General features: G+C 38.3%; 1 protein-coding gene across 4 annotated transcripts in view; it reads right to left on the minus strand.

Moving 5' to 3' along the window:
- LOC129430452 (hormonally up-regulated neu tumor-associated kinase homolog A) overlaps positions 1-18,211 on the minus strand; it is a 127,071-nt gene that overhangs the window by 14,839 nt on the left and 94,021 nt on the right. Inside the window, exons 2-3 of one of the 4 annotated variants that reach the window (XM_055187652.2) lie at positions 14,626-14,790; positions 12,078-12,291 (exon numbers count right to left, since the gene is read on the minus strand). The exons of 2 other annotated variants lie outside the window; for them this stretch is intronic. In XM_055187652.2, the coding sequence (XP_055043627.2) occupies positions 12,078-12,291; positions 14,626-14,669 (258 nt within the window). In that variant the 5' untranslated portion in view covers positions 14,670-14,790. Of the gene's footprint in view, positions 1-41; positions 471-12,077; positions 12,292-14,625; positions 14,791-18,211 lie in introns of those variants that run through there. One more of the 4 variants, XM_073875415.1, reaches the window with a different exon arrangement.

Below are 18,211 nucleotides of genomic sequence, written 5' to 3' on the forward strand. Positions count from 1 at the left end.
ATTGACAGGCATCTGTGTGAAAGAAACTGTGCGTGTCTTACCTTCTCCCCTGTGCTGATGTGCATGCCCATCATAACTTTAGCAAATGAGCCCTTGTTGATCATTTTGCCCACGAGGTAGCTACCCACACGTTTAGTATGAGGAAAGTTTCGGAGAAGGTCACGTGGGACCTTTCCGAAGCAGGTAGGTGCCGTCTGCTCCAACTCCCCTGAGTCAGTCATGCTCCCATCCAGGGATGACTTCAGCGCAGCAGGCATGATGCCTGTGTGCTAGCAGGTCCTGTAGATCACAGCACCAAGCGGAAAGAAGGCGAGGATGGATAAGGTTCTCATTGGTTCCTCTGCCTTTCTCCTCATGCGTCTTTCTGTAGTCCAGGTGCCATCCACAATCACATGTTGTGTTTTTATCCAGTAGGACCAACTATCTGTCTTTGACTGGTGTCTAGCCTCAGATCTACCTCTCTTTATCTCTCTGCTTCATCTAAGCTGTCTCTTCTCTGGCCAACGGAAGGTTTCTCTGTCAGTCTGGTTAGTTCGTGTGTGTGTGTGTGTGTGTGTGTGTGTTGGTGGATAATTAACTGTATCTGGTCTCAGGTTGATGCAGTGAGCTTAGTGTAGTAGGAGGACACACTACACCGTAATGACCCCCCACCCATACATGCACACATGCCGAAAGAAGAGAATCTGATAAACAGGGCTCCTAAAAATTATGTCACAGACAGCTTTACCTGAATAAATTTTTTAACATAAGGCAGTATGTTTATGCAGAACTAAAGTCTGTGTAAAGTGATATGAGATGTCACACAACAGAAAAATATTGTTATTAACACCCAATGAATGCTAAAAACGCAGAATTAAATAACATATGTTAATAAAATCTGGGAAAAATAAGCAGGATTCTCAAATGTTACACTATAAAAAATACTTTGCTGCCTTAAAATTTTTTGCTGAATCAACTTGGATTTACAAGTCATTTCAACTTACTCTTATTTATCTTGACTACAGATGAGTTGTTATAACTACAGGTGAGTTGTTATAACTTATAAATTTAAGTTGACTTTTCTCAACTACATTTTATAAGTTGTGACAACTCATCTCTGTTTTTACAGTGTAGGGGTGTGTCTGCTGTTGGCGCTGAAACCACGCCCACTGGCCGGAAAGCTGACATCTCCTAAATCAAACAGATGCTCGCGATTTTATTAAGGGTGGGGCAATGTTGGGTGGGTATAATGTGTTTACAAACAATTCTCTGAAATAACATGGACTTTAATGTATGAATTTTATATTTGAAATCTCTTACACGTCTAACAACACAGATAATATAGTATATTAAAGCAACACCAAAGAGTTTTTTACCTTATAATAACGTTTCCAAAAAAGTTTCAGTCGTTCATCGACTCGAAACAGGGTGAACGGCACTTTCACATTTGCTTTGCAGCCCTCTATCGGTCAAAACCGCACTATAGAAGTTTTCAACCGTCTGGTTGCGGTCCTGTAGTTTGAGTGAAAACTACAAAAACTTGCTTTACAGCAGACCTACAATCCAATCAGAGCCAGCTTTGCTGCAGTAGGCTAAATTATTTTTGACAGTGGTAATGGACAATACACTTCCTGTAGGGGGAGCAAAGAGCAAAAACTCTTTAATGTTGCTTTAAAGGAAAACACCACAGTTTTTCAATATTTTACCTCGTTGTTACCTCAACTTAGACAAATTAACACATACCTAATACATACCATACTTTTTTCAACGCGCGAAGTTAATCTTTGTACAGTGCGTTGTGAATGTGTTAGCATTTAGCCTAGCCCCATTCATTCCTTAGGATCCAAACAGGGATGAACCCAGAAGCCACCAAACACTTCAATGTTTTCCCTATTTAAAGACTCTTACATGAGTAGTTACACAAGTAAGTATGGTGGATTTTTTAAGCAGATAAAAATCAGAACTATATTGTATGGCGCCAAGGTCGAAGTGCTGCAAACGAATTGCTCTTCCGCCATACAATATAGTTCGAATTTTTTATCTGCGTAAAACCAGACACGTTTTATTCACTTACTCGTGTAACTACTCACGTAACAGTCTTTAAATAGGGAAAACATGGAAGGGTTTGGTGGCTTCTGAATTCATCCCTGTTTGGATCCTAAGGAATGAATGGGGCTAGGCTAAATGCTAACACATTCACGATGTGCTGTACAAAAATTAATTGCACGCGTTGAAAAAAGATAGGTGTGTATAAATTCGTCTAAGTTGAGGTAAGAACATAGTAAAATATAAAAAAGATGGTGTTTTCCTTTAACCCCAATTTTATAGACAGTTTCAGCAGTAACAACATAAACAAGCGGCTTTTGTGGTCCTCGCGTAACTTCCAGTAAACTCCCCGAAGTATAAATAACAACAAAGTCCTTTTAAAGTACTTTATTTATATAGCAAGCAAAATAAACAACACGTAGATTACATAGGAACCCAACATATTTGTTATTTTCTACAAGGTATTTGCTTAAGAGTTCAGGAACTAGTCAGACCATTAAACAAACAGAAACCGGAAGTAAAGTTCAGACCAGACGCTAATCGCGTCACCGCACGTGCGCCCGATGAAACGGTCTATATATACATACATTTTTGTTTGGAAATGTGTGTGTTTTTAAACCTATACTACTACATGTAAGAGACATTGACAACAATGTCATAAAAAACTATTTTTTGTGTGTTTGACATACAGATGGCAACGCTGTCAAAACAATCCTAATTCGCATGGATCAGCAACTAAAGACGCTGTATTATGTATGCCAGACCAGTAGTTGGCAAAAAAGTTTGTATTTTCAGGACCCCAAAATGCTGTTGTTGTGTAAATAACCGCCAAAATGCATGAACGATTTTTAATTTTTGAGTAAAAGGGTGCAGTATGCCCTTCATCTATCAACTGGAGTTCAACACACAGCTCAGTAAAACACATATGACCCTTTTACACCAATTCTGCACTTTGTAAAATGCGAAAATCGACCTATTAATATTATAATAAATTAGACAAGACACACATATGTGGTTTTTATCCTATAAGCAGTGTTAATGGGGTCAGTGTGCTTGAATGAAAAGCTATTGTTAGATACGTGTGGTGGTTGGGATCAGGTTGCTTTATATCTTCCTTATTTGCTCCCTCCATTCATCCACTACAGAGAGAAAGATGAACTCAGCAGCAAGGGGTTGGAATCTGAGCCTCCTATACTGTACAAACACACACACACAGATAAACTCATCCGCAGCAATATATACATTCAGTACAATAAATATCTGTTATTCATAGCGTTTTCCTCCATGCTTCATGCACTTTGAGAAAACAGTACTGGAGAAGAAGAAACAAAGACAGGCCTTATACGGAAGAGCTGTGTGTTTATGTGCGTAGGGCTCTGTGCCTCAACAGTTTTATATCCATGGTTCAAAGCAGGCCATGACAAAGAGAGCCAGAATGAGCAAACAGACAAAACGTTTTTGCCTTCACCCCCAAAAAATGTGTTCCAGCCTCGAGGCTTTGGCAAAACACTGTGCGGTCGAATTAATAGTGCTGAAAACCTCCGTCCATTTCCTGCTCTGTAAGAAAGCAATCCCCAGCAATCCATTAAAGCATATCTTAACACTAAATAACTTTTTAAAACCCTGCTGGAGCATCTTTGCACCCACGCACTAGAATATTAAACTTTACGAGGAAGTCTCAAAGCAGGATATCAGAAGAAACATCATTTGGGAAAACCTCAACTGTTACAGACAAAAAAAACCATACAGAAAATATTACAGAAAATCTACCTGAAATTAAATGGAAGTGAAGATGTGTCTAAAAAAACTGTTTAATATCTCTAAAATGTAAAATTACCCTGTATTGGTGTTCCTGTGGCCCAGCTGGTAGAGCATTGTGTTAGCTGCTCATGCTGTCAGAAATAAATGTGCAAATACTGGCACTGGAACGGTACCCTTTAAGAGGTCCCTAAAAGGAGGTAATATGCACAGTTTAGTACAAATGTGTATTTTTTGAAAGTTACAGAAGATTTTGTACCCTGACAGCTTTTCTGAGAGTGCAGGGAACACACATATTGATAAAAATGTATAGCTTGTAATGCAACACAAGTCACTTTGGATACAAGCTGTCTGCCAAATCTTGAACTATGTTTGCTTTAGGTTTTATTGTTGCACTTTTAGAGCTGCTAGCAGGTGGTGAAACACAACAGTATGCTACTGAATGAGTTAAATGTGGCTACAATGGGATCTGTCAGTAGGGATAATAATGAACAAGGAATAACTAATGTGAACGTTGCCCTCTTGTGGCTAAAGTAAGCTGGGGGCAAAATCTAAAAATAATAATAATAATTGTATTTATTTATTTTTAATTTCCTTATTTCAAGATATGTTTTAATTAGGGCTGGGCAAAGATTAATTGCGATTAATAGCATACAAAATAAAATAAAATTTTTGCATAATATATGTGTGTTTACTGTTTGTAATTATTATGTATAAACACACACACACACACACATACATGTATACATGCAATAAACACAATTTATTTAAAATGTATAAGCTATATAATATAGAATATAAAATATATATATACACAGGTAAATGTTTCTTAAATAAATACATGAATGTGTGTGTATTTATATAAACATAATAATTACACACAGCACACACTTGTATATTATGCGGAAAATCACTTTTATTTTCTATGCTATTAATCGCGATTAATCTTTGTCCAGCACTAGTTTTTATGCTTTCTGGTTGTTAACTGTAAGGCACAATGTCCACCGAGTATTGGGTTTAATTAAAAATATTATGTCAACAGGTTCCACGTAATTTGTTTAGATAATCTCAACAAACAATAATTTAGTTCATTTTACAAAAGAAGTTTAAGTAAACTCAACAAACCTTAGTAGAGCCAACAAATAAAATTTGAGTTAATTGTACATACAAAATTGAATTAATGATGACAAAAATATTTGAAAAAATGGCATTTTATAAACTCCAAAACAGAATCAATCAAAGTGCAGCTGCTCAGTACAACTTATCAAATAAACCTTCTTTTTTTTAATACAGTTAATCAAACATATCACAAACATATTTGAAACACAATGTTGCATTACAAACCATTTGTTTGTATTGTTCTAAAATATATCAGAACAAGTTAATTAACTTATACTTGGCCACTACTCAGGTACCTATATCTAATGGTGCTACTGCAAGAGGGTACAACAATTCTGCCAGAACAACAATTACCCATAATACACTGCAAAATCTTCAGCCAATAAGATGCAAGTCTGTATTGGTTTTAATAATCTGTTACTTTTATGCAACAATTTTATGTTGGCTGAACAAATAAGTTCCAAGTAAATCTGACAAGACACACTTCTTTGTTGAATGAAGTAGATTCAATTAAGTTCACATTGTTAAATTGTTAAGTTATCACAACATGAAAGAACATGAAAGTAAAATTGGCAAAAGTGAAAGTTCATTAACATACCTTTTTCATCTCCGTGCGTGCTGTAACTCTGTCTGACGAACCCCCGCTAGCTTAGCTTAGCACAAAGACTGGAAGTAAATGGCTCCAGCTAGCATACTGCTCCAAATAAGTGATAAAATAATGCCAACATTTTCCTATTTATATGTTTTGATTTGTATAGTCACATCGTGTACAACTTACAATGTCATATGAGACACAACCATCTTTTAACAGTATACATACATGGGAACTATATTCTCAGAAGGCGAAGCACTGCTACATGAGCGGAGTCACTCCGAGCGACTTGGTTTCTTGGGTGCTGCGAGCAAATCACTCCGCCCAAGTAGCAGTGCTTCATCTTCTGAGAATATAGTTCCCTGTATGTATACTGTTAAAAGACGGCTGTGTCTCTTATGACCTTGTTATTTGTACACGATGTGACTATACAAATCACAACATATAAATAGGAAAATGTTCGCGTTATTTTGTCACTTACTGGGAGCAGTATGCTAGCTAGAGCCATTCACTTCCATTCTTTGTGCTAAGCTAAGCTAGCAGGGGGTGCGTCAGACAGAATTACGACAGAGATAAAAAAGGTATGTATGGACTTATTCAACTCTGGGGGATACGGTGAATAAGCTAAGTTCCCAAAATGTGGCCGTGTTCCTTTAAGACTGGTTTTGTGGTCCAAAATATGATCACCCTCATGCCATCCCAAATGCCCAAATGTATGCGACTTCCTCTTTAATTGAACACAAACAATTTTATAGTAAAATACTGTCATGTTATCTTCTTTTATGGGGGTCACTTGCGGTTACTTTGCTATAGGACAAAAACAGACAGACGTACAGTAAGCCTTCAAGCTGTACTGTATGCTTTTATATACAGTCACTACAGATCTGAGTAGATAATGATATAAACATTCGATATGCGAGTTAACGCTGACACTCAATGTGCAAATGTGTTTAATGTTTCTCTTTGCCGGACTCAGTATTAATTTAAACAAACACCATGCTTGCATCACAGCTTGTTTAGAGGCCGTGCGCTGTCAACGGAGCGACCCACAAGAAAGCAAATAAAACCGAGAACAGAGACAGAGAAACAGACTTGTCTGTCTGTAAGTGTGTGGATGGGATCGACTGTAAACCATAATTACATTCAACGGAGCTAATGAAGACCTGCTGCACACACACGCACACACACACAGTTACATGGGGCAGGGTGATGACAGCAGTGAAGTGAAGCAGTCATTTCCTGAGAAACACGGCCAGATGTGTCACACACTACATCTAAATGTCTCTCTCTCTCTCTTTGCTTCTCACACACATACACGTACACACACATATACTTTGGTGTGTAATAACTCAGACATTAAGTTCTTATTAATGCTCATACTCGGGTCACATTCACATACAACTGCCGGGCTAAACTTCATCGCTTCGCGCCACTAACAGTGGAACGGGATTTTTGGAGAGGTGGATAAAACAACACAGCCTAATGTGTTAGTGAGTGATCTGAGAGTTTGTGTGCATGTGTGGCTTAATTACTGTGTGCTAATGAAAAGCCGTGTGTGAGTTTGCGAGCAACTCGGATGGTGAAACTGCCACGCTGCGCTCACAGCTCATAAATTGCACACCTTCTAAAGGATGTGGGCTGTTGCTTGTGTGTGTGATAAATGTGTGTGATGTGTGCGCGTACGCTAAAAGCAGAGATTTTAGGGCCTAAAACAACAGAGTGTAACTGCAGTAAAATCTCCTCGGAAATTAACTGGTGTTAGTAGATGTTATGTTATGATGTTATGATGTGCTAATGGAGGCAGAAGCTAAAACAAAACATTTAGGCTTGAAAAATGTATTATTGTGTGCATGTGAGAAAGAGACTGTTATTGCGTAAGGGAAGAGTCACGAACCCTCAGAAAAAGGTTCAAAAGCTGGCCCGGTACCCTTTCAAAAGGTACAAGGGTGCATATTATGTAACCCACCTAAATTATATATACTAGGACCTTTTTGGACTCCCTGGAGTTTTTCAAATCTCTTAAATGTTTCTCTGTAGATGCCAGATGAGGGCACTAGAGAGAAACTCATAGTCATTATTTTTATTTGTAAGAGACCAAAAAAATACATTTTAGTGTAGTTTGGATTGGAAGCTTCACTAAAGTTCTGTTACATAAATCATTTGAATCATTTATTTTGTGGTCACTGTAATACGCTACAACAGTTTATTGCTTTTATTTCGATTTTTTCGAATGCCCCACAAAACAGAAAACACAATAAATAAAAAAAGTCTTTTGATTCATTGCAACTAACTGTTTGTCTCTCTTATGCTATTTTATATTGCCATTTTGTGATTGAATAGCAGAACACTGGGATGAATGCCTTTTCTCCAAACATCCCTATGATTTCCTGACAAAAACTCCATCGCTCAATGGATGCCCCGATTGTAAATTCACAATTATTTGACTCTCTCTGCCTCATTTTAAACGCACCGCTTTTATTTTTTACCACAATACCAGCGATTTCCTGCTCATATGGTCATCCATGCACCCAAAGTCAACAGCGGGGAGACTGTTCAGCATAATGGATGTGTTTTATGGAAAGGGTGTTATATTAAGTTTAATAGCAGTGTGTGGTGGGCTAATGGCTGCCTTTGGCTTCCCTCCTGAAAATAGAACGGAGGGTGGGTTTGGAGGGATTCCTCTGTATGTGGAAGTATATGTGTGCGAGAATGTATATAAATTTGGTGCTACAAAAGTGTGTGTAATGCATAAACTGAATGAAAAGGTGAAAAAAGAAGTTTAATTTAAAAGTTTAATTTTGGTGCTCAAGTCTGAATAAGAATGGCAAAATATGAGAATAGAAGAATATAAAAAATGCATAATATATCTTTATACCCTTTTTATAAATTCCTCAAATGTTTAGCAGTTTTATTAGTGTGAGTGTTTATCCATCTTTGATTCAACATTTACACGATTTGTGCTTTGGGGTTTGTATGTGAGAATGGTCGATAATGGGCTATAATATAGCTCACTCTTAATTTAGAAGCAATTTTAGGAGCATGAAGGCATAGCAGTAAAATATTTCCCTGTGCCATGCCGAGTAAACACACCCCTAGCGGCCTCTCTTACACGAGACTTCCATTTACAGACTTTAAAGAAAAAGATATGAAATTCTCAGCCAAATTACTCTCTTTTTTTAACCGACCCTCTCTGACTAGCTCTCTTTGTTTTCTTTCTTTAACCAACTTGCATCATTTTATCAGAAGTGCTCTCAATAAAGTGCTAAGTGTTGGGTTTTATTGAAAGGAAACAACTTGAACAACACGTGCGTTTGTTCAGGACCAGTGGCATCTCGTGACTGCTCATCGAGGGGCGCATATTCAAAATAAGTGTTCGTAGTGTCATGTGTGTTGCTCGTGTTTTCAAAATATGTGTTTGTTGCATCATGTGAACCATGTGCAATGTTTTGTCAAAATAAGTGCCTGTTGCACACGCGTCAAAACCGTTTATGATAAAAGAGACGCCCACGTTCACAAAACACACGCAAGACACTCCCTTAACAGTAAACTCTGATTACGGATGAGATTATTCGATTATCTGGCAAACGCAAGCGTCTCTTTTATCATAAACCCTTTAGACGCGTCTGCAGCAAGCATTTATTTTGACAAGACACGTGATGCACACAGGATCTCTTGACACACAGAACACATATTTTGAGAAAAGGAACCACACACATGACGGGCTACATACATGTTGTGACAAACTTCACATTGTGCGCCCTTGAAAAAAGAAGTCACCATATTGATGAATCCTTATGGCAGATTAAAACCTACTGAAAGAGTGGGTATGTTGAATATTTTTGTTTTTTTAATGGTTTGAAATGTGTTAATGAGTGTCTAAACTGTGTGTTAACGTGATGCTGTGGATTACTGTTATCTTTCATCCATCTTGCTATTAACAAAATTAGCATGTTGCTTTCTTAACGTGAATGAGTATGGAGTATTTTTGTGCAAAAGCCATTAAAATACAATTATACAACAGTTCTTTCTGGTTCCCGAATCTGATTGGCTAAGAGCTATGCGATATTGTGCTGATAACGGCACTGTAACCGCTTCACCTTTCGTATCATTCCGCCACCTAGTGAATGGAGGTCCTAAACAGGCTCATCTCTGAATGGAAAAACACAGACGCGCTGTTTTTTAAACACTCTCCGTGTGTCTCATTAGTTCACTAGCTCGTAAATCAGTCTGTGAATCCCCAATCGGAAGTTATTATTCCGTCAAAGATCAGCGCTCTTGGATGTTATGTTAAACTTAATGGCATTAATGTCTTGTCACATCGTGTGGACACTTGGAAAGAGGAATGTAAACACTTGGTTTTTTTTCTGGAGCTATATCTCTTATCAGAACGCGAAAACACCGTGGAACTGCAGGTAAGCACCGCAGCTTTTAAATGTGGACATTGATCATTAATTTAATCGCGACGTAACTATTAAAACATGTTATGAGAATATCGCCACTGGTATATTTTTAAGCAGCATGCAAAAACATCTCTCTGACACTTATAAAAAACAGTTTTATATAGTACTGACAAGAACAAAGTTGAAAAATAATCAAGTGCTTGTATCGCGTTAAGAGTAAATGGGAAACCAATAGTAACATTATATAGTATAGTTTTATTAACTTTTACCTCGCCCCAAAACAATAACAACACAAAAGACACTAAATATGAATAAGAAAACAAGTAATAGTTTTATCATGACACCAAATACTGCTGATTTGATCTCATTTTGACCATCAAAAACAAACAAGGCGAATATCAGAGCCATGGATTCCCTGTCAGAGATGTAGCCCAGAGAGGACGGTGGTCAGCGGGGCGAGTGAACACTGACGTCCACTCATGCTTTGGTTCTCATACGTACCGAATCTCACTAAGCAAACGTTCAAACAGGCGCTATCTTTACTAATCGACTGTAGATTTAAATATAATAAATATATATTCTCGACTGAACTAATCTTAAAACTACACTTTGTGACCAAGAATAGGTAATATAAAGAAACGCCTATCCGTCCATTGAGTTATTATGAGATTCAAAGCAGCCGAAAATGTTACCTGTCATTCTGGCAGCCCTCAAATCCGTGGCGGAAATCCGTGGCGTTTTTTCAAACGTGTGCCGTCGAACTGTTGTATAAAAGCAATATCGCTTTCGGAATACAATAAAAATATTGAACATCTATGAACTAGACTTTTCTATTTTACCCATAATTTACTTGTACTTGTTAAACGGCACATACGTAAATTAGGACATGTCCAGGTCACATGACAAAGCTAAAATGCTAATGCTAAACTTTGCTGCATTGTTTTTTATACTGTACTGTATGTGCAGTCTCCAGCTTAAAGTCACAGCTACCCTGCATTTCCCTTGTATCTCTTTTTCTGGGTTCATGGTTACAAAATGCCATCCATCCCGCCACATCAAACCCAAACTCTGGTTAACGTGCATTTTGGAGTGCAACAGATGCGAAGGAAACCAGTATTAAATAAAGTCATCGAAGTCATCAATTATAAAAGGCAAAAGAACCACCATCTACACTTACAGAGAGAAATAGTAAGAAAGGGAGGCAGATATGTATTTATCCGCCCCTCCTCCAGAATCTGAATTTATTCATGTGTGTGTGTGTGCTTGATATTTGTGTGTGTTATGTTGTTAATGGCACACCTTGTTTGCCAGGCAGAAACAGCCAATTAAAAGCAACTCGTGTTAAACTGGGTCCATTTTCAGTGCTTTGCCTCCAGGACCCACAAAAACAATCTTGGATGTGCGAGTATGTGTCTGTGTGGGATGGGGATTTACACCTCACTAATGATGTGTGAGTTTAATGTACGTAGCTGTTTTCAGCTTCATATGCAACAGGTTAACACCTTCAGTGCCATGGCTGTCTTTAACAGACAGAAGTGGAGGACGGCGGTACTCTGATGTGAGTTTATAAAAGCACTACGAGCAGTCTTTGATAAGTTATGGTATCAATAAATCACATGGTAATCATATTTTATGGATTAGATATTGAGATTGGGTAACATCTGTCATCTTAAGGTAATGTTTGGTACAGAAATCTACATCTTACATGATTTAATCATGAGACAGGTGCATATTGGGATACATAATCATAATAGAATAATTCATCTTCAGTATCATTTATACCCATATGACACATAAGATATTTATAAAAATAATTACCGTCTCTATTTTCAATACCAGCGTGAGGAACCCATTATAAAGAAAACTGTAAAGGTAAATTGTGTTATTAGAATCAGGTCACTGATTAAATCGAGCGCGGTTAAATAGAGTAAAGCTGGCTGTGAGGAGCATTGTTAGCACATTGGCATGACGGGATGCTGTAATTAGGGGGCGGGGCTTCACTCTACCAATCACTCTGTTGTGTTCGGTGCTTCCTGCTGATTTACAGTGTGCAGACTAAGATGTGGCTGTTTTAGCAGGTCATAACTTGCTACACACACAGACACATTGGCTAAGTGAGTGCCAAGCGCGCACACACCAGTCCGACAGATGCCAGACACGCACAGTCCTCGCTCCAGCTTTACCTGGCTGTTTTGTTCCTTCACACACTTTTCTTTCCTTTGCAAATCCCAGAGTGGAAACAGAGTCCAAACTGTCATGAATACCTGGACAGTGACCCAGTCTGCGGTGAGCTGAGGAGGAGGATAAAGAGACCACAGCACTGGGTTGTACTGGTGTGGTGTGTTGTTGCTCCAGTAGCACATTGTGTATTCATCAAACACGGAGAGGGTGGGGGAACTGTAAAACATGTATTCAAGAACATTAATTTACCATGACTAGTATTGGTAATACTATAATGATACTGCACTGTGTGTAATGTAAATACTTCTTCTTGTATTGCTGCTATTGCATCTCAGTTTCCTATATTGGATAAATAAACTATCTGTCCGTCTGTCCTATCTTTCTAACTATCTGTCTGCCTGTCTCTTTCTGCTCCACTGTCTATCTTTCTGTTTGTCTGTCTCTCTCTGCTCCCTGTCTATCCATCCAAACTTTCTATCAGCCTGTATTCCTGTCTGTCTGTCTGTCTGTATTCCTGTCTGTCTGTCTGTCTGTCTGTCTGTCTGTCTGTCTGTGTCTGTATTCCTGTCTGTCTGTCTGTCTGTCTGTCTGTGTGTGTCTGTATTCCTGTCTGTCTGTCTGTCTCTGCTCCACTATCTGTCCATCTGTCTGTCAGCCTGCCTGTCTGTCTTTTGCTGTTTGCCCCATTGTATTGATGTCCGATCTTTCTATCTGTCCATCTGCCTGCCTGTCTATCAGTCCATCCATCCATCATCCATCCATTTTTTTCTGTCTGTCTCTGTCTGGTCCACTGACTATCTGTCTGACCTTTTCATCTGTCTGTCCGTCCATCCATCCATCATCCAACCATTCATCTTTTAATCTGTCTGTCTGTCTCTGTCTGCTACACTGACTATCTGTCTGACCTTTTCATCTGTCTGTCCGTCCATCCATCCATCATCCAACCATTCATCTTTTAATCTGTCTGTCTGTCTCTGTCTGCTCCACTGACTATCTGTCTGATCTTTCAATCTGTCTGTCCGTCCATCCATCCATCATCCAACCATTCATCTCTTTATCTGCCTGTCTGTCCATCCGATTATACATCCATCAATCTTTTTATCTATTATCAATTTCTTCAATTAATCTATCTGTCTGTCTGTCTATCTGTCTGTCTCTGCTCCACTGTCTATTTGTTTGATCTTTCTGTCTGCCTGCCTGTCCATCCATCTCTTTATCTGTCTGTCTGTCTGTCTGTCTGTCTGTCTGTGTCTGCTCCACTGACTATCTGTCTGACCTTTTCATCTGTCTGTCCATCTATCCATCCATCCATCCATCCATCCATCCATCCATCCATCCATCCATCCATCTATCTATCTATCTCTGTCTGTGTCTGCTACACTGACTATCTGTCTGATCTTTCTTTCTGTCTGTCTGTCTGTCTGTCTGCCTATCCGTCAATTCATCCAACCATTCATCTCTTTATCTGCCTGTCTGTCAGTCTGGTTATACATCCATCCATCTTTTTATCTATCTATCTATCTATCTATCTATCTGTCTGTCCATCTATCTGTCCATCTATCTGTCCATCTATCCATCTATCTATCTATCCTTCTATCCGTCTGTCTGCGTCTGTCTGCCCGTCCATCCATCCATCCAACCATAAACCATTCATCTCCTTATCTGCCTGTCTGTCTGTCCGTCTGTTTGCTCCACTGACTATGTTTCTGTTCTTTCTATCTCTCTGTCTGTACGTCCGTCATCCATCCATTCTTCTTTTATCTGTCTTTCTTTCTTTCTGTCTGTCTGTGTCTGCCCCACTGTCTATCTCTTTGATCTTTTGGCCTGCCTGTCCATCCATCTCTTTATCTGTCTGTCTATCTGTCCATCTGTCTGTCAGCCTGCCGGTCTGTCTTTTGCTGTCTGCCCCATTGTATAGATGTCTGATCTTTCTATCTGTCTGTCTGTCTGCCTGTCTGTTTGTCAGTCCATCCATCCATTATTCAACCATCCATTCATTCATCTTTTTATCTCTCTGTCTGTCTCTGTCTGCTACACTGACTATCTGTCTGATCCTTCTATCTGTCTGTCTGCCTGTCTGTCCATCCATCCATCCATCCATCCATCTGTTTGCATGCCTGCCTGTCTATCTATATTCTAAAAACTTTTTGGTCAGATGAATTAAATTACTTATAATTCACAAACATGAAGCCTTTCTTTATTTTGAAGACTCCCTTTCTTTTAATGTCATCTTTTATTATATAAGACTGATTTTAATTTTGGAGCTTCCTCCATTGGGAGACATGAGATGGGAGGGTTAATCTTTATATGTCAGTATGTGTATATGTATAGATGTCTCATCTAAATAAACCCCAGGGTGCAGAGACTACAGCACTGCAGGTGCAAGGGGTAAAGATCACGGACCACACACACACACACACACACACACACACGCACACACACACACACACACAGGAAAACATACCATGACGATACATACTGCCTTCATGCGCAAAAAGTTACTTCCTTAAAAAAGAATTCATGACAATAAAATATAAAAAGGACACTTACACACACATTAGATCACTTGATGAAACACATATGTACGCAGTCATATTGTCTCTCTTAAACACACACCAGAACAGACCCGCCCATCATAATCTCTCTGTGAAGTTCAGACCATCATGCTTCAATGCTCACAGCAAGTTTGGGTCGATTCGAGGGAGACCGACGGCCCTAGAAATCCCACAGGAGAGCAAATTAAAAACAACTGCTTGAAGAGCTGGTTAAAATTCTTATGTTTTATTACTCCTTTCTCTTACAGAGCTGTTGACAAAAAAAGAGAAGAAAAGACGGAGAAGTGCGACGCCCGAAAGCCAGAAGTAATTCAGCATCAGACGTTTTACGATGGAAACTTCAGCGAAATGTAATTTCAACATTCATTCACTCCAGAAAGAAAAATCCCATATAATATGAGCGAGAGAGAGAGAGAGAGAGAGAGAGTGAGAGAAAGAGATTACAGATGTTTATATTTTTGTTATGCATATTAGTCTTCATTTCCCTGACCAACACAGTGAACAATGAACCTTAATTAAACTTTTAACATTTCAATGTAGGCCAAAGTGCAAGTCAAAGGATTAGTCAATTTTCTAAAAAAAAAAAAAAAATCCAGATCCAGTTTACTCACCACCATGTCATCCAAAATGTTGATGTCTTTCTTTGTTCAGTCGAGAAGAAATTATGTTTTTTGAGGAAAACATTCCAGGATTTTTCTCATTTTAATGGACCCCAAAACGTAACAGTTTTAATGCAGTTTAAAATTGCAAATGATAAAAATTATCCCAAACGAGGCATAAGGGTCTTATCTAGCAAAACGATTGTCATTTTTAACAAGAAAAATAAAAAATATGCACTTTTAAACCACAACTTCTCATCTATCTCCGGTCCTGTGAAGTGCCAGCGTGACCTCACGTAATTGCGTATTTGCGTAATGTCGTGGAAAGGTCACGTGTTACATATATGAAATGCACATTTGCGGACCATTTTAAACAATAAACTGACACAAAGACATCAATTAGAATCATTCCACATACAACAACGTCGGAACGGTCCTCTTTCTCCACACTTGTAAACACTGGGACGTAGTTTCGCATACGTCCTCCGTGACCTGTTGACATGATGACGTATTGCGTGAGGTCCTGCTGGCGCGTCACATGACTGGAGATGTGGTTTAAAAGTGCATATTTTTTATTTTTCTTGTCAAAAATGACAATCCAAAAGATAAGATGCCTCGTTTGAGATCGTTTAGAGTCCATTGAAACTGCAATTTTAAACTGCATTAAAACTGTTAAGTGTTGGGGTCCATTACAGTCCATTAAAATGAGAAAAATCCTGGAATGTTTTGCTTAAAAAACATAATTTCTTCTCGACTGAACAAAGTAAGAAAGACATTTTGGATGACATGGTGGTGAGTAAATTATCTGGGGTTTTATTTTTTTTAAGAAAATGTAATATTTTGCATCTATTTCACATGAGGCTGTCTGTAACATTTTCAAATCAGCAGGCATAGCATTGGTCTTTAGACTTTGCACAAAAATGCACGCAATCCAGAGAGCATGTTATGAGAAGACATCATGAATAAATTCAAGTGCACAATTTACACGTTTTCGTTAGTGGTCTCAGCATGTTAGACCTTTCTGTATTTTATTGAATCTGTTTGAAGTATAAAAAACAATGAATTAATTAAACAAAATTTGATTTCAGGATGACATTCCACTTTTTCCACTTTATGTCTGATGGTGGCGCCACACAGCCAGCATGAGGTGATTGTGTCATTACTAATCTGTGTCATTTGCTCTCAGGAGTCTTGATGTTTGACATTAAAATGATTGTTTTTTCGTTTGCTGCGGAAACAATTTCTTCCAAACACAATGCACAACAAACAAATGTCACACCGAATCAAAACACTACACTATCCACACCTAACATCGCGTCAGATATGAAGACATGGGTGGATCAACCCGGAAATATATGTAGGTAAACAACAAAATCTTTTTAAACAGACATAATGAGTAACAAACAAATCGTCAGCGCTTTGGAATGACAAAATGTGGAGCCATACTGTAATCCAAAACTGGCAACTTTTTTGCTTCATAAATCAAAGACTTTTCACTCCTCGATAGCCCATATAACAGCTTTCAATGCAAATTATGTTTGTCCCCGAAGGGCCACCATGGACCTTGGTGTGATATGAATAAGTAGAAAGCAGGAACCGCAACCAACTATCATATTTCCGTACAGATCCTGAACCCTCACCACAGGGCTATGAGACGGCGTGGATTGTTTTGTTTTTACTTTGTGGCTTTAATAAGTCCTGCTTCATTTTTCCAGTGAACTGATTTATTAAATGATCAGGGGGATAAAATGATCCCCCCTCCATGCTGAGAGTCTGTCCACAGGTTGAGTATGAAATGAATTATGCTCAGACCACATCAGCAGAGCGGTGTGGCAAGAAATAACTGTAAGACAGTTATTATCAGTGAATCCACCTTCGGCGTTTCTGTGTCTGTCAACCAAATAAAATGAGAAAAACTCAACACTTATATTGCTATAATAATCTGGCTCATTTGTGCTTTTCAGTACAACCAAGCGTGCGAGACTCCATGCCGAACATGACAGTGCCAAACATCTAAATATGGCAGGCTGAGAAACTGTTGGATTTTGGCAAAGGAGGCCCAAATTCAAGCAATAAGCAAAACCAAATTTTGATTGACCCTGACACGTTCAACTGGATCATTTAAACACATGCCTACAGTTCTGTTTTAAAAATACTTTTTGCTGACATTAGTATTTAAACATTGCATTTAACAAACGTCCGTATTGTCACGAAATATTTCTCTGTGTTTACATAAGGGTTACCGTTATGTTAGATCGTATTACCGCTTTTATGTTGTCTAAACAAAATTGTCTATTTCACCAAGTTTGCCTCAGTCCGTGCAGAGCAGATTTGGCGGCTATTTTTTCCTAGCAAGTACTCGTGCTGAGGCGTACATAGACTTGGCAGGAATTGTGAGCTTTGGAAAAAGCCTGCTTTGTGTTTTTAACGCAGCCGATTAAATTGGTTTAGACACACAGTATGCCAATGGCTCTCAATGCAATGATGGAGATTTTATTCGATTGAAATTTGTTGACATGAATACGCATTAATTGCAAACCGGGATTTTGGGTCCGATCTCATTCAGGATAAATTCTGAAATGCCTGTTTACAAATTGTGTTGTTACAATGTAATTACTCTGTAATAATCTTGTTATTACATCAATGGGTGAAATGTTTTGGAGTTACAAGCACAGATATGGAAGTAGTTATTTGGTTGTTTGTTATAATTTCAAGAGCAACATTTTAAATTGAGCTCTCATCAACACAACAGCCTAAAAGTGAATAAAAATCAGAACAGAACACACAAACGTAAACATGTTTACAGACAAACAGGTTTTATACACAAACTTAAATTATACTAAAATGTCATTTATTTCATTATGTTTGGCACGCGCTTAGACTCACAGAATCAAGCTATGTAGTGCATCATAAAACTTGATTGTAATAGATAAAATAAAGATTTAATTTTATGGTTAATAAAATGAAATGTAAGGTTTTTGC

Source organism: Misgurnus anguillicaudatus, chromosome 13, assembly GCF_027580225.2.
Source record: "Misgurnus anguillicaudatus chromosome 13, ASM2758022v2, whole genome shotgun sequence".
NCBI classification, from domain to species: Eukaryota; Metazoa; Chordata; class Actinopteri; order Cypriniformes; family Cobitidae; genus Misgurnus; species Misgurnus anguillicaudatus.